At 49.1% G+C, this 23,406-nt stretch overlaps 1 protein-coding gene across 2 annotated transcripts in view; it reads right to left on the bottom strand.

Moving 5' to 3' along the window:
- Nucleotides 1–19,779, bottom strand: part of PRRX1 (paired related homeobox 1) — a 66,854-nt gene extending 47,075 nt beyond the window's left edge. Inside the window, exon 1 of one of the 2 annotated variants that reach the window (XM_081121731.1) lies at nucleotides 18,498–19,779. In XM_081121731.1, the coding sequence (XP_080977857.1) occupies nucleotides 18,498–18,738 (241 nt within the window). In that variant the 5' untranslated portion in view covers nucleotides 18,739–19,779. The remainder of the gene's footprint in view (nucleotides 1–18,497) is intronic. The other variant, XM_081121730.1, reaches the window with a different exon arrangement.
- Nucleotides 19,780–23,406: the final 3,627 nt, after the last annotated feature.

Here is a 23,406-nt window from a genome sequence, read left to right as displayed (position 1 = left end):
ATCAATTGCATAATTATAAGTTTATGCTGACTTGAACTTATCATTTGCCAAATTTCTTGAAATATCATGAAAAATGTTGGAATAGTTAGAATGCTGAGAAAGAAGAGCTAGTAAGGAATTAACTCTCGTGGTGCTGCAAGCTTCAAGAATCTGGGGTTTGAAATCTTTAAAAGCAGGAGGTATATTTTCAAAGTTTCTTCTGATAGTTTTCCAACGAGTGGTTTCTAACAGGTGAGGAACTCCTCCTACAGGCTGGAAGGGGTCGTAGAAATTTCCATCTGTAAGGAGCTACAGGGAAGGACCAGGCGCTTGTGAGACAGCATGTCCTAGAGGCAGGCCTGCAGAATGAAAGATGGGAGGGGTTGGGGTTGGGGTTGCTGTTTCAGTTTTGAGCTGGTTCCACCCGGTAGCTTGAGGTACCATTGAATGACAGGTTTGGAGTGTCAATGATATCAGGATTGGACATGTTAAAATTATACTGGTGGTGAGCTATGTGAGGGTTGGGAGTCATCTCACCAGTTCGGTGATTGGTTCTTTTGGCAAGAGCCTGTGGCAGAGGCTTCTTAGTGTTACCCAGGATGTTTGGCACATGCTGATCACAATATTTGTCAATCCAGTGATCGGTGTAGGTAGAATATTCTGATTTCCACTCATGAGGTATGATGACTGTTTCATAGTTTGGAGAGAAGACCTTTGGCTGTGACACGCATACGGGGAGGTACTGAGAACTAGGAAATACACAAATCACTTCTCAAGGCCTTTCCATTACCCAAGTCTTCACAGAGCTGAATTGTAGTCGTTAGCAAAGCTGCCTTCCGATGTTTTGCTAAATTACAAAGAGGCCGCTTTTGCAGAACTTAAAACAGAACCCTTCCTTTCTGGGCAAATTATAGGCAGTACCTGAATTACAGGCTCTATCTCTTCAAATAACAAACTCAAGAAAAAATTGCTCCCATCTCACACCCTGCTCCATCCACCCAACTCCCTCTCCTTCGGCAGCTGCTTCCAGGGACCCGGCCAGGGAAAGACTGAGTTTGAGAGAAAACCCGGGTACAGAAACACAGAAAAGATGAGGCTAAGAAAAGTTAAGTGTCCTCAGCCAGTCCTCTAGGCAAGGCCTCTTTCATCTACCAATGCAGCTCCCATCCCCTGCTGTCACACTGAGTATATAAGCCCAGCTCCTCACTGGCCCCTCTATATCTCTCTGACCTCATCTCCCAAACTGCTGTCACTTGCTATCTTCCAGTCACACTGACCTTCTTTCTTGGACATATCAGCTGTGTTCCTGCCTCAGGGCCTTTGCACTTGCTGTTCATGCTGCTGCCCGAAAGGCTCTTCACCCTTATATCCTTCTTTTCCATTCATATCCCTGCTCAGATAAGCCTGTTTCATCTCCTTTATGGAACTCATCATTATTTATAATTGAATTATTTATTTAGTTGCTTGTATATTTTCTTGTTTACGGCCTCTCTGTCCCAGGAGAATGTATGGTTTATGAGAAGCAGTTTGTGGAATTCAAGGAAGCCGGAGTGGCCACTGGCACACAGCAGGGATTCAATCCATATTTGTCAAACTTATAAACGAATGAGTGAGAGAAAGGGACTGGAATGGGAGTCTGTCCTGCGATCACAGCAGACCCAAACCAAAGTCTCCAACTGTGTTTATCAGCAAATCCCAGAAGATGGGGCCTTGGGGTGCCTAAGGTTTATTGAGGGTTTGTCCAGATGATGACAATTCAGTAGTACACTGTTTTCCATTCAGCTATTGTTCCAAGTATTTATCTTCCTCACTGGGACCTCTAGGAAGAGGGCTGAGTAGGATGCTCAAGGCACCAAAACCTCAGTGGCATCTTTAAGAAACCGTGCAACATGACCATGGCACAAAGGGACGTGAGAACACACGGGAGGAGTGCCAGATTCAGACATTAGTGGCGGGGGGGGGAGGGGGGGGTTGAAGAAGGTTGCCCAGAGATTAATTTCATCTAGTTCTAAATTTTTCTCTGCACTGGTCCTATACCAATAAAGAGGAAAAGACATCCCTGTCCTCCTATTGAGCCACTTCTAGGATTCAACACTCTGGCTGCTTCCATTGTCACTAGAGTTCACCTATATCATATGTTTCCTTGTCTTTTGGAGGCTTCCTGGGACTCTAATCAGCACTTATAACGTTGCATTTGGAAAAATGAATTTCCTGTTCTGAACAACCAAATCAGACTTTCTGATTTAACCTTTAACAGGCTTATCGAAAATATATTGTTGTTTTTCCAATTTCATAGGACGATTGAGTAGGGGCCTGGGTGACATGCCAAAGGCCAGAGCCATGATCAGAATTAACTGCCTATCTTCAGGAGAGCTTTCTGGCCCACCTAGTTTCTTCTCCAGGACTACTTCCAACTCACTCTTCCATTCAAGTTCACCGAGCCCTGTAATTAACCTCAATTTTGCTGCTTAGCTGTTGCTGAGTACCCAGTGCCATCGGGGCTTTTCTTGGCAAAGGTATAATTTTCTGAAGGATTATTTGCATTCTTTTCATTTGTAATCCCAACACTACAGTCACAGGAGTCCTGTGCTCCACGGAATATACATCACAGAAAAACTATTCAACTCAATCACTCCTTCCAGTTAGTTTTCTAGCCACCAGAGGGTAAATGAGAGGATAACAGAATAGGGGGTAACAGAGCGCTGAAGACAACTTCTGCTTTTGTCTGTACTAACTTTGAGGCTTCAGGCAAGTTGCTGAGCCTCCTCTGAATCTCAAAGCCCAATTTGTAAATGGGGGGAAAGGGTACCCAGCACTAAGCATTCTTGTGAAAATTTAAACAACGTAGGTAGTAGAAATTACCCAGCACAGTACCTGATCATGATGGGTACTCGATACATCTTAATTTCTCTCTTTAGCTCCTTTTCCCATTGAAAGACCCAAGGGCATTAGATAAGTAAGGTCATCTCTGAGCTTCAGGGCCAAACAAAAAATATGGAGACCAATCCCGATTCCCTTTGCTAGCCTAGAAACCTTCGCTGTTATCTGATGTGTTTTAGACATTCCTCCGGGTTGACAGGAACAGAACCACGCTTCACAGTTACACTATAGAAGTCGACACCACATGGGGAATGATCTTTCTATGCAAGCATTATGATTACTTACTTCGAGACTGTATTTAAACTAGGAAGCCCCACTGTCTTTGGTAACTGTTCCCCCAAAAGGAAAACTCACTGAAAAGGTGAGCCGGCTGGGATAAGTTTAGGACCATCCCCACCAAGGCCAGCATCTGCAAGGCCTGAACGTGGGATGTTATGACACTTGGTGAACTACTTCTGACGTACTCAATTTTGCAACAACAAGATTTGCAGGAGCATAACCACAAAGCTCCCCTGGGTACGCTGCCAGTGTGCTCCACAAATGATTAAATACAAAATAAACAACAGCTAACTGTGAATTATGCAGTTGTAATTCCACCAAGGGGGTCCCAGTGATGTCATAAACCGCCCGAGCAAAGATCATGTCGCAGAAGGATCCCAGAAGGACCTGGAGGCCTGTAGCTCGGCAGTGGTCTCTGCCGCAGACGTGGCTCCGGGAAAGCATTTTCCCACGGGCTTGGCCCCCTCTCATCTCTGGGAAGGCCTTCCTTTCTGTTCTTTCCCTCTGGGCTTTCCAAAATCACACTAGCCCTTCTTTCTTAAATGGAGCTCCTTTCTAATTAGTTACATCGCCTGTCATTTAACAGGCTAGCCCCAGCCCAGTCCCATGCACTCTTTGGACAGCAATCTAGGAATTGCATATACTTCATTTAAAAAAAGAAAAAAGAAAAAAAAAAAGTCTGTTATTTAATAGAAAACCCATTTAGGACAAAAACCCTGGAACATACTTTAAAAGGAGATATTTGCGGTGCAGCATTAGCATGCGCCAAGCCTAGTACCCCACTCACGGCATAAATGTGCCTTTAAACATGGCCAACTTGGAAAGGTTAGGCTGAGATCCCAAATACAACCTCCCCCAGTCTGTGTCTGAACGGGAGGGGATTAAAACCTGGCTCTCTCAGACCACGTAGGAGATAAGTCAACCAAATACTGAACTTGAATTTCCTAAATGAGGCATACTTCCATCTGAAGGCTCACTTAAAACTAAAGGTCAACTGCAAATATTCATACCTGTGTGACGACTGCCCCTCCTTTGGCACGTGCGTTTCTTCTAGAATAAGGGCTGAGATAATGATTACCTGAAATTAGTCATAGGATTTTTACAATCACACATGTGCCTCTCCGCCCTGGTCTCCACAACCTTACGCCTCTGGTGGAAGAGAGAAGAATGCTTGGGGGGGCTGACGGTGGTGCGCAGGAGGTACAGCGGAGGGCACGAGGAGATGCATCCCTCGGTACCAGTTCCGACGTGAGCACGCCGTCTGTGAGGATGTTTCCCAACTGTTCAGGATGTAAACATCATCTGGGATATTTTAAATGCACGTGGGTTGGGAGATTCTGAATCACCCACTATGGGTGGGACCCTGGAATCTGCATTTTAAGACACTTCGTTCTGATGCAGGGGAACTAGGCATCCCACTTTGAGATATACAAGATCAGACTATAAGCACATCAGAGAAAGAGTCAGTTTGTTTGTCATTTCTTTTTATCAGCTTATTTCTTTTTATGACGTTTCACAGTTGTCAGAAATGAACCACGTGTGGGAGAAACATAGGAAGAAGTGAAGGCAATAATGACCAAGGGAAAGCTTTCCTAGATCAGAAGGACTCCATGCTCTCTAAAGAGTCACCCAGAGTAATCAACACCCCCAATGTAGAGACCCTCCAGAATCTTTTAAAATACACACAGCATTTTTAGCAAACATACACTTTCCCATACGTCAGAACTCATCTTCCCAATAAAGCTGTGCCTCTAATCTCTGACTAATATCCACTGGCCATGTTTAAGAGATGACCTGACTCTCTCTTGACACATAAGACACATGGTAAACTGTTTCTCTAGACACGAATGCACTAGTCCTGCAGTAAACACGGTGATCCATTTCCTTCACATGTACCACAAGTGTTAGGCATGCTGACTGATGACCAAAGAATGCCAGGGAGATTTAACTGTTAATTGCTTGGCAAAAAAAAAAAAAAAAAAAATTATAATAGAGCCCCAGATGCTTCACAATATAGAAATGCAGTCTGTATGTCTCCCAGGTTTATCAGATTTCAAAGCCATACATATGAAAGCAGGTCACATGTCAGACTGAGGATAGAATGTTTATCTTACTCAACTGGCTAGGAAATTTAAGTTGGCAAAACAATGGCAACTTTATGTATAATCACAGTTAACATGGTGAGTATTATTCATGTACAAAAAATTAAGCAAACCACACAGAAATCCCAGAAGAGTGGTGAGACAGCGCAGTGTTAGAAACATTCTACTATGGAGGAAAGTGAACGGGGTTGGTCTCCTAGAAACTTGCTGGCTGTGTCAGGTGTGGGATAAGAGGTCTTGACACCTGATGTCCTAAGCACAGGCCATATATCCTCCACTAAATTCAGTGACTAAATTGGGGGAGGACATTTGTCTTCAGTCACTGTCGAGTCCATAGTTATGGATGAAGCAAGTGGAAATACAACAGGTTGGTGCCATCTCAAAGTTTTATAAGATGTGCATCACTTTTCATGCTGAAGAGGGGAAGGGGAACCTGAAAGATGATCATAGCCAGGAAGTTCTGGGCCAGACTCCTGGCTCTGCTGGGCACTTATGTGTGGCCTTATGAGTGTCACTAAAAAAATCACAAGGCATGAGGTTCTAATCATAGATGAAAAAATGGACATCTACTCTGTCACTCAGTGAGTGACACGCTCTAAGAGTGTGACTTTTGGAGTATGAGAATATTCTCAATTTTAGTAACATTAAGTGGCATTAAACATCGGTTGGGAAACCACATTGAATATATATCGGAGCCTGGAATAAGTGATCCTTGTCAGAGATGTGGCGGCAATGGGGCAGGAAAAGGGGAAGCATCTATCTGAGTGCCTTCAATGGGAAGGAAAATAGGGTACTGAAGTCTTTGTTTATATTATCTAATTATTCCAAACAACAGATCTGTCTAAAGTCAACCAGCAAATATAATAGCCCCCCCTTCTCCACAGGCAATACGTTCCAAGACCCTCAGTGAATGCCTAAAACCATGGATAGTAGCGAACCCTATACAAACTATGTTTTCCCTACACCTACATACCTTTTCACGTAAAGGAAGCACTTTCAAGCTCTGGTTGGCACATTCAAGTGGCCAGCATCACTATTCTTGTGCTTGGGACTATTAGTAAGTAAAATAAGGGAGAGTTGAACACCAGCACTGTGATACCAAGGCAGTGGATCTGATCACCGGGACAGCTGCTAGGTGACTAACAGGTAGTAACATTGACAGTATGGAGCTTGACAAAGGGATGTTTCATGTCCCAGGGGCACAGAGCAGGACTGGTGGGATTTCATCCAGCTGCTCAGAATGGCATACGATTTAAAATGCATGAGAACATTTTCGGACCACAGTTGACCACGGAGAACTGAAACTAAAAAGTGAAACCGTGGATAAGGGGGTCTACTGTATATTGCACAACCATAAATTCACACAGAATTCTCTGAATAGAAAGTGAAGTGCTTTGAAACTCCTAAGGCCCTTAAATCTAAACTAAAGAATCTTGCTTTTTGAGGGCTGGGGATACATTTATTGAAATGTATTCTTGGGTTTTAATCTTTATGTGATAATTTAGAAAAGTCTCTATTTGGTTCCTTATGGTAGAAAAACGTACACAAATTCAGTCCTTTATTTCTCAGATATTTCTACAGATGCACTATCTTTGTGGTCTCCTCCATTCCCATGAGGAAGCTAGACAGAGCAGTGACATGCCCACTTATAACCAAGGATACGAGCTAGAGGCTTTAAAAGAGATTGTGTAGCACGGCCATGTGTTGTGAAGCAGCAGGCTGGTCTCCCTCTTCTCAACTCCATATTGTTTCACTGGACTCTAACATTTAAAAGAACTGGGCTGACAGCAAAGACAGTGGGATACAATAAAAAAAGTTAAAGTGGGATCAGGAGAGAAAGACTAAAGTCACCTAACGGTAAGCTCTATAAAATCCTCCAAGCCACAGTATTCTTATCTGCCAAGTGAAAATAATCATGCCATCCCTACTGGCTTCTTAAAATTGGCCTTTTAAAACATAATAGCGTCGGTAGGTGTTCTTAGAGTTTGTGAAGCAATTTCATATTTAATCTCACATTGCCATTCATACTATTATTATTAATCCTTTAAGACAAAGTAATGCATCAATTTATGCCAAAAAAAAAAAAAAAATCAGGGAAAAGAATTAAAGAAACCAGCAGTGAGTGTATTAATTCAGCTAAAATGATTGTACTTAAGGCCTACCCAAACACTGCTGGAAATTCCTGGCTGTTCAAGGTAGCCCTGAATCTCCAAACCAAAAAAACAAAACAAAACAAACAACAGCCCTGAAACATTGCAGACAACAGATGCTCTCACCACCCTGGGAAAGAAGAATGTTGGAGTGGAGAAAACAGAAAAGAAGATATAAATGTAAATAGCGCTCCATATATTCTGAGTTAAAATGACCACACCCGGGAAAACCTCCTTCCCCGAGAGGCGCTGAGAACAGACGGGGCAGTCAAAGGCGCAGCGAGATTATTGTCTTTCTCTTGTCAGAGGGAGTCAGCCTTTGAAATGTGTGTAGCAGCACTGCGGATTTCAGTTTTCGTGATTAATGAACTAAATTACGTTTTATTTCTAAAATGTGTTGAGGATTCGCCCCGTGGTCTTTCCTCGAACTTGGGGATTAGAGCACTGAGCGGCACATCTGGGTATAAGCAAACAGCTCGCTGGGTGGTTCTTGCTTCCCTTAGAGACAGGCGGTGTGGGGACCGGCAGGAACTTTGATTGGGCAAGTGTGGTTTTTAATCCTCAAAAATGCTGATTACCCTCTCTGCTTCCCCTTTCTCATGAGAAGGAGAAAGATGAATTATTATGATACATCTAATTCATCATTTAAATTTTCTTTCTACATGATTTCATACCACTTGTTAATACTTTTCCCTAAAGAAAATATTTGCATTCATCAAGCAGATGTTTTAACCTCAACTAATAACAAATTATATTTTCTCCATAATTATCGTGTTACCTAAGGGCTGGGCCACTACAGATTTTCGTATCTGGATAAATGCATTGCCTTTGATTTTTATAAGTGCTCCTTCCTCCGTGAAAACATACTTCTGCATCCTGGAATCTGTCACTGTCCTACCTGATCACCATTCTACCAGGAACAGAGAAAAACATGTCGTTACACATTTGAATATTTTCTTAATAATAAGTTTGGGGGAAACACAAACTTTGAAAATGGGATTAAAAATTCCCCCCAATGATTAAAGAAAAATCAGGAATTGAGAATGTTAATACAAAAATTAGTAAAATTCAAAAGAAAACATTTTAGCACCAAACTATTAACTGTGTCTACCACAGTTGAGATATAGATGTCATAACTTCCATATTTAAACTTTAAAATGTAAAATAATACAATTCCTAAAATGAACAGTATTGCACTTTGGTATTACTCTAATATTCAAAAAATTACTTGCAGCTGGAAATTGCAAAAACAGCACAACCAGACGATACCAAAAAATTCTGTTTATTTGCTTACTGCAGCTGTGCTATACACACTATAAATACGCATCCCCCTGCCCCAATAAAAGTCTCTAATCTTAAGAAATTCTCAAGATAAATGAATAACCATAGATATTTAGAAAACAATTGAGCAGTACCTGTCGACATGGGGGATATTTCTACAGAAAGCACTGAGAAAGGGATTTGCGTGGTCTGGGATGAAGCAGGTGAGGGAGTGCATTAGGAACAGGTCTCATGGATAAGTTTGCAGAAGGGGCAGGGAGCAAGGACATTTCAGATCAGAAGTCAGAGAAGCAGAGAGGAGACTGGAGCCTCAGGAGCATACGAGGGCAAATAGGGAAAGAGCTGGATCTCGCACGTGTGTGTGAACAGGCAGGTTACTGGGGCAGGGATGGAAACATAGACAATAAAAGGTGATTTAAAAAAAACAAAAGAACAGGACTAATAATTTGGTCTTGTTGTAGGAAAGAATGAAAAGCAATTGTGAGTTCTAAAGAAGGGGAGAGCAATGGATTTTTAAAAGTGTGTTTGTAAAAGAACATGCCGGCATTCTTCATTCATTCATTCAGCAAATACTCTTTGAGGCCCTAATATCCTCTCTGTTCACTACCTTCACGCAGAGGAGGGAGAGCATGGATGCAGGGAGACCCAGCTAGTGAGGAGGCTGGTACAGCAGTGCAGGTGAGATATCGTGGAGGTTTAGAAAGGAGATGGATTCAAGTGATTTCAGAAAATAAACTTGGGATCGGGGGATGGATTGGACAGAGGCAAAAAGGGCCGAGGCCAAGGATGAAATTCTGAGTTTTACGCCCACATGGGGTGGTGCAGGAAGACAGGGAAAGCTGTAAGTGGGTCAGGTTGGGGAAAGGGAGCTCATTTAGTGGCGTGTTTTCTTGTTTTTGAGGTCAAAGCACTTTTACAATGTTCAAATGGAAATGTTGCATAGGTAGGTAGCTGCGTATATGAATCTGCAATTCTAAGGGGACCTTGAAGCTATAACCTGGGAGTCGTCAACATAGAGATGGTTATCGACATGGGCGGCCCTGCGGAGATCTCCGAGGCAAAGGGTATGAAGTGGAAAGGGGAGGGGGCCTAGAACTCAGGCTAGATTGGAAAGGGGGTCCACTGAAGATAGGAGCTTGTTCTGTCCCTAGCTGAGCACGTACTGACACAGACAAAAGGTTGGCTGCTGTCCCAGCAGTATGTGACTGCTGTAATTCAGACCAGGATTTAGGGAAAGAGCACTGGTAAAAATGGAAAGAAAAGTCACAATGTACATAGTTATTTAAAGCCCCCTCCCAGTGTGGATTAATGGTGATATGTGTCAACGCCCAGGTATAAAGGTTTTGATTCAACACCTATTTCCTTTGGAACTTTCCACTTCATATATTTATGAGTTACCTGGAAAACAAATAGAACGGCAACCGGGTCCCCAGACCTCAATTCAATTCCCAAGAAGTCGCTAACTAGGCTATTATAAAATGAATTATCAGAGAGGAAAAGTATGTGAAAAGACCTGGTACATGACATGTCATTGAGCTCAACAGCCTTCTCCTTTCCTGAGGACTCTGCAAAACAGTATTTACGGGACTTCTGCGGCCTCCAGGCACCAATTTCTCTGCAACACAGAGGCCTTGGACAGCCATTTGGGGCACAGAGAATGCAAAAAAGAAGGGGACAGGAGACAAGAACAGGAGGCTAGGACATTGAGTCCCCTACCACCTGCCAGGCCCAAGCCAGTTCTACCAAGCTCTTTGCAGACTAGCATGAATTTATGTGGGTAAATACAATGGAAACTTGAGAAAATGTGGTTCTCTCTGCATATCTGAAGTGCTGGCTAGCCCTTTCCCTTTGCCCATAGCAAGCTGATTAAAGTTAGCATATCCTGGCTTCAATTTTGATTGACTTGGGCCCCTTAGCCTTGAAGTTGTATATCTGAATCCCCTTTGAAAAGATTTGGCCTCCCCATATATATTTAGAGTACTGGGAGAGTGCCGGTCTGTTTTTATGCTTATTTATAACTATACCACCTTCCAGCACTGTGAGGTCCTTTAAAATATAATGACATGACTAATGATGAGAAATTAAGTGACGGGGGTGAATGTTTTTACTCCCAGACAAATGTTTGTGGGAAGGCAATTTCCTTTACCATCCTGGCCTCCCGCTTCTGTTTCTAGTGAGCACCAAACTCAGATTATCTCGGAAGGTCTGTAGTAACCACCACCTACACTAAGAAGACAGAATTTTCATTTGGCCACTTTGCTGCTCCCAGGGATGCCTTGTTTCGCTGACCTCCAGTGTCAAGGAGTGGGAAGAAGAGAAGTAGAACATTTCAAGATTTACAGACAGGGATTAAGAATTTACCCCCATATGACCTTTGGGACTTTTGAAACTCTTTCCCCAAAAGGGAGGATCAGTGGAGGCCAGGAGTCAGATTTGGAGTTTGCAAGTGGCTTTGGGTGCCCAACTTGGCACAGCCTATTTTTCTTCCTTTGAGGGAAAGAGGGTTACCCTAATCCCAAGGATCATCTCTAGGGGGCTGGTGTTCTGCCTCATCTGAGACTCCTGGTGCTGTGAGAGCTTCAGTGGAAGTTGGGCAGCATCTCACTAATACTGCCAGCTCTCCATTTCTCAAATCTGCCCACTTTCTTCAAACACTGGGAGTTCATGTGCAGAAATGTCTACCTACCTCCTCAGCGACAAGCCCTCTCCTTCCCCATGGAACCCAGGCACCAGCCCTAGCACCCACTGAACAAGGGTGGTCTGTTGCCACTCCCCTCCTGCCCCTTCCAGCTCACCCTGGAATCCTGACCACCCTCATTTCAAAGAGGAAGGCAGAACGCCTACCAGCTATCTCCACGTCTCTGTAGCGTCTATTTATGCTGGAGTGTCTGCACAATATTGATATTTCCCATCTTTTGCTACTTGTGTAGAGTGTGGTCTTCCAGCATGCCTCTCATTCTCCTTCCTGGGGGAATCCAAGGGTTTTTGAAGGCAGGATCATCCCAGCCCGGCCTGGGAGGAATGCGCCCCCTGTAGGCAGGAGAAGGCAAGAAGAGGCGTGCCTGGCCAGGTTCGGGGTACATCCCACCCACAGAGAGCTGTGCCCCAGTGCCCTTGGAACTGGGAAGCCAAGGGCCAAGGGCAGAGGTGGGCTAGGGATGCTTGCATCTTTTCCCTTCCGACATGGAGATAATTAAAATCTAAGATACTGTGGGCTCTGTTTTAAAAGTTAAATTCACTAAATTACTGAATTAATTTCCCCTTGCCCTATTTTACTTCCTTCCCCTATCCCACTCCCCAAAATGGTGAGATTCGAAAAGGCCCGCTGTTCAGGCCCCAGAGATCTCTATTCCTGCCTGGGAGTTTCTGTGTAGTCTCCCGGTGCTGCCAGCCCTTAAGAAAATTTCCAATCCCTTGCAAATAACTCCATGGAAGCAGACAAAATAGGAACCAGAGGACCTGTCCTTGTCCTTTCTCATAGCTCGGATCTTGGGGATTCAAATGAATACACATTTTTCAAATCTACTTCCCGTTTGGAGCTTTGTCTGGGGAAATCACTGATGGTAAAGATAAGCCCCAAAGTTCTTAGGAATTACAGCTCCCTCACTACTTGGTGTAGCACAGGGGCTGGGACACCCTATACCCAGGGCTGCATTCTGGGCATAACTCAGACCCCTATTCCTATATGTCCTATACGTGAGAACTTCGGGAATGACAGAATCCTTCAGAGTCCGGGTGTCCTCAGACTCTTCTGAGAAGTCACATGTGTGTGTGATTGATTTGTTCTGACATGTTTTCTTTATTTTCTTACATAAAATTTCCCTCGCTGACCACCCTTTGTGCCATGGTTCCCCTCCTGTCCCCATGGAGTGGCCACCACCCCTGTAATCAGCTTCCCAGGTATTTTTTTCATCAAGAAAAGTGGTTCCAGGACGAGTGAAACGTAGTGATTTTTTAAGCCTTAAACTTAAAATCGATAGCCCATAATTCTCTGTAAGACTACCTCCTCGGGGCTGCCTCACTAGATTAGACAAATGACACCAAGAAATGACTAAGATTAAGACCACTGTGGAGACTTCTTACTCAAAAACTTCTACACATGGAAAACAAACCGCTGACCCCGAACACTGAACACCGATGACTGTCCCTCCTCAGATGTCTCCTCGATGTGTCTCCGTATTGATTGATTTAATAAGAAACAGCATGTGTAGAGAAAGGGACGCCGTAGCCCTTTGTTGATACTATTGCTGTTTGAGACTTGGTTTTTAATTGAGTGTTGTTAGCTTGCTCTCCGAACTATTCGATTTTGCAAGAATCCAAATTCTTGAGGACAAATAATAATGTTGTTGACAAATGCATCCTTTTAGTATTGTTGAAAAGGTAGCTAAATGACACCTACACGATGGGAGTGGTACTGGGCCCCCGCATCAAATTAAAACGCGGAATTCGCAACCAAGAGCGCAGAGAGCGCCCAGTGATTGCAACGAAGGCCGGCGTGCGCCACAGGTAAATATTTGGACACCAAGAGGCCTCAAGGAGTTGTCCCCTTATCAAATAGTTCCTATAAATGCCTAATCTCTAGCTCGGCGGAATACTCCGAGGATCCTGTTGGTTGAATTTACGAATGCCTTGGAGGATGCTGAGCCCCCGTTTCACTTTTTCTTCCCGGGAGATTCTTTCCCCAAACACTCTTCTCCCTTCAAAAAAATAGGCAAAACGCAAACCTTATCTCCTCTACGAACAGACTGCCCCGATTTCTAAAAGTTGTACCTCCTAAGGCTTCTGCTGACTCCATCCCTCTGAAAGGGTAAAAGGGAGTTTGTATTCTGCGAACCGTTCCGCCGGCAGCATAGGCCGGCGGGGGTCGCGGCGCGCAAGCCGACTGGCAGCCTCGCGGTACCCTCGGGCCCCGCGCGCCTCTTCGATGGAGAAGGTTTTCCGGGAGCTGGGGGTCTGCTTTGGTGGGGTGCCCTGCTGAAGGAGGGGAGGAATTGTAAAAGAAACAATGTCTTTTAAAGTATGAATCAAACTGGTCTAGGGATCCTCCTGGTTGAAAACCTACTGATGCCATTTAAATGTGAAAAAGCATCCCGGAGGCGGCTGCCGGCGAACGGCGTTCAGAACTCAGATCTGAGCCAGTGGGGTAGGAAGATAAGTTTCTGAAGTTGTTGGGGATTTTTCACGCGGGGTGGGGTGGAGTGGGCGCGTGACATGTTGTTGGTTTGGAGATGATTTATCTACTCGGGTTGTAAAATCTAAAGTGAGGCCCTGGGAAGATGAAGAAACGGCAGGGACCCGTGTGACCCGCGGCTGCCCGCCCGACGCCGCTGCGCTCTGACCTGAGCGCGCGGGGGAAGGCCGAGGTCGCTCGGCCAGAGCGCCGGCTTCGCGACGCCTGAACTGCGGGACAGGCGCTCCAGAGGCTTGGGAAGGCCCTCAGCGGAGAAACGAACGTGGAGACAGTGACTGTCTCTTAGAGTCGGGGGATCTGGAGCAGGGTGTCTTGGCAGCCCGGGGCCTCGGACTTTACAGGCCCACCTTCCCGACGCTGCAAGCTCCACGCGGTCCTTGGCTCCAAAGCGGTGGGAGTCACCAGACTGTCAGTTTTCCAAAATTAATTAAGAGACAGAGGCCATCCAGCCCCTGCCCTTGCATGTAAGATAAACAGGATTCACCACCTCTTTTCTGAACTTGACTTTGGACTTTGGGGACTCAGTGACACCCCACCATCACCATCCTGGATTTCACTACCTCCTCTAAAGAGAATTTTTTTCCCAAGCTACCCTTAAAACGATGTATTTTCTTGACTCCCCCTTGAGCCGAGATAATGAAAGCCCAAATTCAGAGTGCCACACCCGCTCTAGGGCCCCAGGGTGGTGCCCCCTAAGAAAATTTCTGGCGCCGTAGGCGTCGCAAACGCGGAGACTCCAGGGAAACTGATACTCTGGTGCGAATTCCGACTAGGGAGCGCCTGGAGAAGGTTCCCGCTCCCCTGGGCGTTTATCTCGAGACAAATATAGTTGGCGGAGGGGGGCCCCCTGGGTGTGTGGCGGGTGGCGGTGGGGGTTGGGCGGGCGATTCCTCTGCACCGCGTTTACACCTCTCCTTTGTGACAAATCAATTTCCCGGGCCTCTGTGCTGCATTTGCATCCGCCCCGGCCGGGCCCCAGCTGGGCCCCGCGCACACTTAGCGCCGGCCTGTGAGTGTGTACGTGTGCGCGCGCGTGTCTAATTGACTTTCCGTCTACCTTTTTATGACTACATGTGTTTCCAACAAAAGGTCTTATTAGGACAATCTGGTTTCACTAATTTAGAGGCTGGGAACGTGGAAGGCAGGCTTTTTTTTTTTTTTTTCTTTTAAAGAGTTTGCAGAAGTTCAGATTAAGAAATGACAGCGGGATGCACCGTCCTCCTAGGAGTAGGTCTGCCTGTTTTATGACCTGTTCCTCTTTCCTTTCCGTGACTGCCCCCGATCTAACACCACCCCCCCTTCACACTCCACACTCCTCCACTAGCCACTGCATTCCTAACAGTGTTAAAGAACCGTTTCTTTAAACCCTTAAGGTATTTGAACCTAGAAGTCTGAGAAATTTACGGGCTGGGAGAATCGGTAGTGGAGAAAAGTCGTTTTACAGAGAGGCAAGTGGAGAGAATCTCAACCAACCTGGAAACAGACTTTCAGGGAGTGGGGGTGCGGAAGATCAGCGGAAGACCTCACTTTGGACAGGATACTTAGTTCCTCTTTGCCAAGGTTGGCCCAGGTAGTAATTAGAAAATTTGCAGTATTAATGATCTGAAATTGCAAGTGTAAATGGAGTCTGTTTTACTAATTTCAGCCCCAAAGAAAATTTTGGAAGGAGCTGTTTCCACACAGCTGGAAGAGTAAAAGGTGCCTCAGAGGTTCCCCATTTCTCCGGAGATTATCTTTGGTTCCCACTCTGGAGTAGACCCCCAGCAGGCTGCAAGGCGCGCCTGACTCCGTGAGGCCTCTGCTCCTGGCGCACTCAAAGCCCACGCGCTCAAAGCCCAGCTCTAGTCCTCTGCCTAGAGACTTCTCTCGTCTCTGATTCACCGTCTCCAGCGGACTGGAGCCCAGCCGGTGCTGGCTGCCAGGTAGCCTACCACAATTTCCTGGGCAACTCCTGATGGAGGCCCGAGAGCCCAGGGCAAGGGTCCTCTTGGACACTTGCTATTGCCCAACTTACCAGACCCTCCAATTCTCCAGAGATGGGAAAGGGGGACCAGGGAACGTTATTTCTAAAAGCAACAACTACTCGTTAGAACAGGCCCCTCGCCATCTCTGGGAAACCAGGCCTGTCACATGTGATGTGCGTGTGTTTTCTCAGCTACTTTCCCAGCCCCAGGTGACGGTCATTTTGTCCCAATCACATCGCTCTGCTTTCTGCAACCTCCTTCTGTAACTGTCGACCATCCTTCCTCAACGTCCTCTCCCTGGCTGGCCTCCGAACTTCCATTTCTTTTTGGGGTCCACTCCCCACTAAGCCTGGTTACTCCTTGAAACTCTGAGGTGTGCTCAGTTATCAAGTGGGCAGGTTGCTGTTCTCATCGCTTTCCCTCACGACACACTGTCCCTAATTAAGCCCTCTGCCTTTTGCATGTCCTCATGCCCCTGGCAGATGCCATGTGCACAGCAGCGAAGCCTGAGCAGCGCCAGGCCTGGGTCTCAGGAGCTGTTCCTGGGTCACTTTCTGCCACCTTGAGGGCTGCCTCCACCTGGGTGTGGGAGTGCTTCCCAGCCAGCTTCCTTGGCCCAGCCTTGCTCTGTAACCACTAGAAGGCCACCAGGAATCCGAGCTCCCTTCTTGTGGCATCTGCTGGGAACCAAACCAGGGGAATAACCGGCATCCCTTCAGCCCTGTAGCACACTGCACTGGGGCGCTGCTGCTGGCCTGGGCCCTGAGCTCGCTGTGGCCACAGGTCTTAGGCCTGCTCATCAAGCCCTCCCCTAGCTCTTGGGGCTGGTCTCTCCGGCCCCACCCTGCTCTTCTACGCAGCAGTTTCTTCAGGGCTCTGTTTTCTGTTGTGGGTCCAGCCTCCAAGGCTAGGAATAGTGGTAACTGTTGCGATTGATCATTAGCTGTGGGGGAAAACGGCGGAATGTGCAGAATCGGTGAAGCTGGGCGATAGGCACATGGACATGTGGAATATTCTTCTCCCTACTCTTCAATCGGTGAAGCTGGGCGATAGGCACATGGACATGCGGAATATTACTCTCCCTACTCTTCGTGTGTTTAAATTTTCCCTAGTAGAATCTTTAAAAAGAATATTTCACAGTGCATTTTCTTGGAGCTAAAAGTGTCTACACAGGCAATTAATTCTGCTGCCGGTGCACGCAGCAAGAGCAGCCCCCAGCACCAAAACCTGAGACAAGGAAGCCCCTGCCTCTGTGCCTAGCCCTTGCAAACACTTGGGGACACCGGGTGTTCATTCCTCAGAGTTGGCCATCTTTCCCTAGTGACAGGCCAGGCCAGACTTCCCTTCGCCCTCTGCCTCTGCAAGTACATAGGTCCCAGTTTGATTTTGGCTAAAATACACATTGGGGAGCCCAGGCCTGGACCAAGGAAGAGGGCGAGGGCAGGCTTCCTGCGGCCTGCTTTAGCCTCTCGGGGCTCCCACCACCACTTTGCCCAGGCCTTGCCGCTAGCTGTTTCTGGGTCTGGTTACTTTGTCTATTTTCTGAGCATCTGACATTGGCTATGTTTTTGAAAATCACAGAATGCCTGGTTCCACAAGTTCCAAATTTGAAGACAAAATAGCAGCCGGCAAATAGTGACCCATAAAGAGATCAGCCTCATTTTTAAACTTCCAGTAAAGTTTAGGCTCGTGTAGACCTCAAGGAGGAAATATCCAGCCCCATGTCACCTGGGATGAGCTGAGTGACAGGTCTGGTGCAGACTCAGGGACGCGGGCATACACCTGGAGTCCCGTGTTAAGGCATGGTTAACGCCAGGAAAAGTTCCTGAGGGCGCGCTACCAGTCGGGAAGGGTGAGGAAGCCAGACCGTGCGTGGAGTTTTCTGGAGGTTTTGGTGCCAATAGAGACAGCTCTTCCAAAGTGACACCGGGCTGGACACTGGAGCCCACGCTTGCCCTGCGCGTCTCGTGCGGGATCATGCGGGCCAGGAGCTGGGTTTCACCCCACTGAGGCCTTTGACTTTGCCAGGGTCTCCAACCCATTTGCAGGTGGAGGGGGCAGAGGGCAGCTCAGGAGGCTGGCCGGGCGCTCCAGCGCAGCCCGCGCCGCACGCCAGGCCTCCGGAGCCCGCGCGCCCTGCGCCACCAGAGGCGTGCAGGTCCCGTTCCCCCTGCGCTGCGCCCTTCGCCGCCTCTGTCCCTTCTGCCCCCGAACCGGCCCGCGCCGCCCGGAGAAGCCCCGCGGCTCTGCTCGCAGCGTCTTTAACCCGCTGCCTTCCCAAGCAGGGCGGGCTGCTCGAGTTTGCGCCCCTCTAAAACCCCTTCCCAGCCCTGCCGCCTGCGAGCCGGGAGATCTGGCCGCCGTGCCCGCCCCGGACGGAGGGACAGCCCAGGCGGCCTCAGCGACAGCCCGCGGCAGCAGAGTCCCTGACCCCGACAGCAGGGCCTCGGAGTCTCCCTCCAGCGTCCACCCTGGCGACACCCTCCGCCGAGCCCTCTTCTCATCGCCCTTCCCGTCTGTGACCGGCCCTTCCTCCGGCCACTGCCACCGCCTCTCCTCGCCCCCTACTTTCTCCCCCTGGCCCCGGGTGGGCTCCAGCCGCCCAGCCCGGACCCCCGCCCTTGGTCCGGGATACACAGCCCGGGGGGGGGGGGCTGCGCCCCTCACTCACTGTCCTGCTGCGGGGTGTCGCTGCCGCTGGTGAGTCCCGGCGACTCCAGCAGGCTCCGGCCCGCCTCGCCCACGCTCTCGTCCGCCTGCGCCGCCACCATGTCCCCGGCTTCCTCCAGGTCTAGCAGGTGACTGACCGAGAAGTTCTTTTTCGCCTGCAGGGTGTCGAGGTTGCCGGGGCTGTCCAAGCGGCCGCCCAGCGCCGGCTGCCGCTCCAGAACGTGCCCGTAGCTGGAGGTCATGGTCTCCCCCTCCGATCCCACCCACCCCCCTCTTCCCGCTCGAATCAACACCAAACGCTGTGGGCGCGAGGGGGGAGAGGAGCCGAGTGGGGAAGAGAGCGGGGGGAGTGGGGAGAGAGGAGAGAGGGAGAGAGAAAGGCAAAAAAACGTGGAAAGAGGGCGGGGGGACCCCCTTGTGCGGAGCTCAGCGTCCTCCCGCCGCAGCCTCTGACAGCCTCGGTTGCTTTCCTGAGGCCAAGTCCGGCGCGATCCAAAGAGATAATCCACACCAAAAAATAAAGTCAAAAAGTCACCCTACGTTCAAGTCAGGAGGAAAAAAAAAAAAAAAATTCCTTCCACCTCCCTCTCCAGAAGCGTCCACACGCACACACTAAAAATAATAGTCAGGGGGAGAGAGGCGAGGGGAGGCCAGCAGGGCGGGGGAGCCAGGCAAACACGGGAGAGAGAAGGGGTGGGAGACAAGAATCAAAGTGGGTTTTTTTAAGGTTAAAAAAGTTATTCCCAGGCAAGAGTTCAAGCACCAACAGAAGAAGGCTTGTTCCAGCTTTAAAACATCTTCAAGAAAACGTGTTCCCCCTCTCGGCACTCCTGTGGATTCTCAGGAGTGACTAAAGTTTCAGGAGGAGAGGGTGATGTCTTGCAGATGTACTGGAGAGCAGGATTCTCACTTTACTTTTCGTTAGGAGGGGAACAAAAAAAAAAGTAGGGCTTCGAGAGTCCGAAGGAGGGTGGTGGCGGTGGGTTTCCCCCCTTTCCCTTCTCGCTCCCCCTCTTCTTGCCGCCCAGCGCCTTTTCCTTCTCAGTTGGATCAAGAAGCTCTCTGGCACTTCAAAAGGCACAAACTGGCATGCAGAGGACGCTTTGTGCGGAATACAAGAAAATTGGAGACCCCTGGGAGGGCAGATCTCGACTTAATAGGAGCCTGTAATTACGTGGCAAAGCCTTTGTGCGGTGCCTGACGATTTACAGACCCCCTTTCTCCATCACAATCTCCTTCCTCCTTTCCCTCGGACCCAAAAGCAGTCTGATTAAGAAAAACCCCTTTGCCAACATCTGAGCTAGAGAGAGAGAGAGAGAGAGAGAGAGAGAGAGAGAGAGAGAGAGAGAGAGAGAGAGAGGGAGGGAGAGAGGGAGGGAGTGAGCGAAGAGAAAGCAGAGAGCCCCTTTGGATTTTTCAAGTAAAGGTCTAATTATCATTCCCCTGCAATAGTATCACAGGGAGAACCGGCAAACTGAAACCCGCAGTCACTTCAAACAGGCAGATTATTTTGCCTCGGCGTTAGCTCCTCCAGATTTAAGATCCTGTTGGAAAATCTCATTTGCATGTTTTGATAACAGCTGCAGGGAAACTTGTTGGAGAAAATCCACCACTATCTCAATCAAATTTTCTTCTCTCTCTCTGCCTTAAAAAAAAAAAAAATTTTTTTTAACGTTTCCTGCAGTTCCGACAGTTTTGGGGGTGGGGGTGGAGTAGCGGCTAAGAGAGCACGCGGGAGAGAGCAAAGCATAGGAAGGCTGCGTTTGGCTCTGCAGAGACAGCCTATTAAATAATGTAACAAAATAGCAGGAGCGATCCTAATGGGACTCTCCCACGCCTCTTCCGCGGACTAGGGCAGATTGGGGGCGATCTAGAAGGAGCCGAATCCATCCGAGTCTCTCGGCGCAGCTAGGGATGCCCCCTGCCCGGGCGGTAGGAAATTTACATATTTATTTAGCTGGAGGAAAGGATTCTAGGAGTCTATCATAATTGCTCCCCCGCTCCCCCCCCCCAATCTGGCCAATTTCGTAACCTTTTTGGTGCGGCCAAGGTCGCTCCCCCAGGCGGGGACGGTAAACCGAGAGGGTCGCGCTGCCCAGATGCGGGGCAGGCAGCGCGCTCCAGGGCCGGGGCTCCAGCGCCCGGCGCAGTCCAGCCGCGTGCCTCGCGCCTTGGGGGAGGGGAGGGGAGGGGGGCCGGGGAGGGGAGAGGCCCCCACCTAAGTCGTCGGATAATGCTCTGCCGTCTGTCTGCTGAGCCCTAACTTGACAGAGGACAGGGAGGTGCTGAGCGATTTTTTCATGTCCTGCTGGAATTTGGTAACAGCTTTAATAGTCTCATTAGAAATGAGTTACTATATGACGAGTAAGTAAAATATTAAGTGCTTATTTGTGGCGTTTTATGTTCTTTAAACGTACACACACACACACACACACACACACACACCCTCACTCGTAATCAACGAGACTTTTTTTCTTTCTTTTTCTGCTGCAGCCGAGAGGCTCGACCGGAGAGAAAGAAGGCTCCTAGTGTGCGTAAATGGTTTCTGGGCTCCAAACGGCCATAGTTAGCCCAGAACTTCCAGCCCTGATCTGGGAAAAGAACATTTGATGCCATCAAAGGGCTGCAGATTGAAACCAGATGTGCTCGCCTCGGTTCTTTCCATGCATTTAATTAAGGAGCCGGGATGGAGGAGACTTTTTCATCATTAGTCCACCCACTCCCCCCTCCTCTTTCCATCCCCTCGCCCTTCCCCCCCGGCCCGCTCGCACCCCCGACCGGGAGCCCAGAGCCCCGCCAGCGCCGAGCGGTGCGCCTTGCCCGTCGCTGTGTCTCCCCAGCGGTCGGGGCTCCGAGCAGTAAACATCTGTCAGCCGCCGCGGGGCCGGGCGAGCGGGATGCTGGTGGGAGGTGGACGCGCACCCGGTGGGCCGGAGCCGCGTAGGAGCGTGGGGAGGAGGGGGCTTCCGCGGGGATTTCCACCGCCGAGCCTAAGCCGAGCGTCCCACGTGTCAGTGCCACCGGCTCCAAGAGACGCGACTTAATCGCGCGGAGAGGTTTTCGCGGGGCGCCCTGCCGCGTGAGCCTGGGTGGAAGGCCGGAGGGCCGCTCTTCCCTCCCCTCCGCGCGCCGGGCGCTGCGGGGCTTGTCCCCAGAACCCGAGCAGGCCCTAGCCAGTCTCTCTCTCCTCCTCCACCCCCGTCCACACAGTTGCATTGTAACGTTTCTTTGCGTCCCGAACACTGCCCGCTGTGATAAAGGTCTGGGTAAGGGGCCAGGGGCTTCTGACACCCGGGGTGTGCTGCTTCCCCTGGACACCCAGCCACCTTCCCAGTTGGGAGGAGATGGCCATTCGGAGCAAGTTGCCTTGTCCCGGGTGGGCCGTCAGCCGGGTGGGTGACCGAGAGGTAGCGCCAGGGAATTCAGGTCGGAGACGCACGGGTGCAAACAGAAGCGGACGTCGCCACTTAGATTGCGCCGCGTTCTCGGGAGGAATCGGGCGCAGCCTGAGCACCATCCACTTGTCACTCACATAACACCACCACCAACCGATCTTATCAATACCACCTAGGATGCCAGCGGTTTCAACAGAAACACCAGACACGGCTGCTTGATCATTGTCGACCAGATATGTCCATGTCTACAAGTGATTATAAATTTCTTTGCACAGTATTTTCCCTAAACTTCTCTTGGACTGAAAGCTCAAATACCGGCGACTGTGTGGGGCTGGTCCAGCCTGGGAGCCCCTTTGCAGGAATGGCTGTGGCCTTTGAGGACTGTGGGGGACGAGGGGCAGGGTGTTCTCCAAGCCCAGAAGCTGGGACCTGGGGGCACACTCCCAGGGTGCCCAGGGAAAGGAAAGAGCCCGTGTTGGGACAGGGTCTCCAGGCAGACGGCAGGGCCCCTCTCGCTGTCCCCGAGCTCTTTCTTGAGAGAATCCTGGGGAGGCCACAGGAGTGCCAACGGCTTGCAGGGATCTTAACCCCTCCAGAAGGTGTCTCCTTCCCAGGGTGTCCTGTAGGCCTCAGCTGCAGGGACCCAGCCCCGAAGTCCTCCAGCCTTCGCGGGAGATCACCACAGGGAGTTGGCTAGGCATGGGGGGTGTGTGTGTGTGTGTGTGTGTGTGTGTGTGTGCGCGCGCGCGCGCGCGCGCGTGCGCGCGCCTGCGCGAGCCCGCTGGGAAGGTTCCCGAGAAAGCAGAAACTCCAGGCATAGACCCTACAGGATCGATTTGTGTTTTCCACCCTTTCCTTTCTTTTTCAATTAACAATTATTAGCGGATTGAATCCACACCCTGATTACGTTTTCACACAACATTTGTAATGTGTTGAGGTTCTGGATTGTAGTTTTAAAGCCATCAGGATAACCCTATGAACAGGGAGATTCAAGACCGGGTGGGGGGCGCTTTCAGCTAGTAAACAGCAAAAGCTGTGGGCTCCTGCTGCCCGATGGCTGCGCAGGAGAAGGCTCTCTCCCAACCCCTGAGCCAGCGCTCTAGCTGGGGCACTCAGAGGCTCCTTCTCAGGGCACCACGCGTCTGTCCCCAAGCCTGCCTCTCCTGGAGGGATGAAGGGGGAGGAAATTTGGTGGACCAAAGTTCTCTGGCTCAGGTTGCAGGAACCAGAAGGGCCAAGCACCTCTAGAATTGGAGAAGGACCATCTGGCAGAAAGATGCCAGGAGAGAAGCTGTGGCTGGGGCACAAGCTTATGTCCCTGCGTGCCTGTCCTGGGAACTTAGAAAGCCCCAGAGAACGGTGGCCTGATTAGTTAGTTCCTTAATCACTACTTTGTGACTTCCCCATGTGATTTCCTTTTGGGAAGAGATGGAAGGAGAGCATTTCTAACTCAGAATCTCTGAACGCGTGTAGATCTTTCCTTGGCATTTGCTTTCACTTCAATCTATCAGTCAG

Source organism: Miniopterus schreibersii (assembly GCF_964146895.1).
Source record: "Miniopterus schreibersii genome assembly, chromosome: 19".
Lineage (NCBI taxonomy): Eukaryota > Metazoa > Chordata > Mammalia > Chiroptera > Miniopteridae > Miniopterus > Miniopterus schreibersii.
This window is presented reverse-complemented; position numbering and strand designations above follow the sequence as displayed.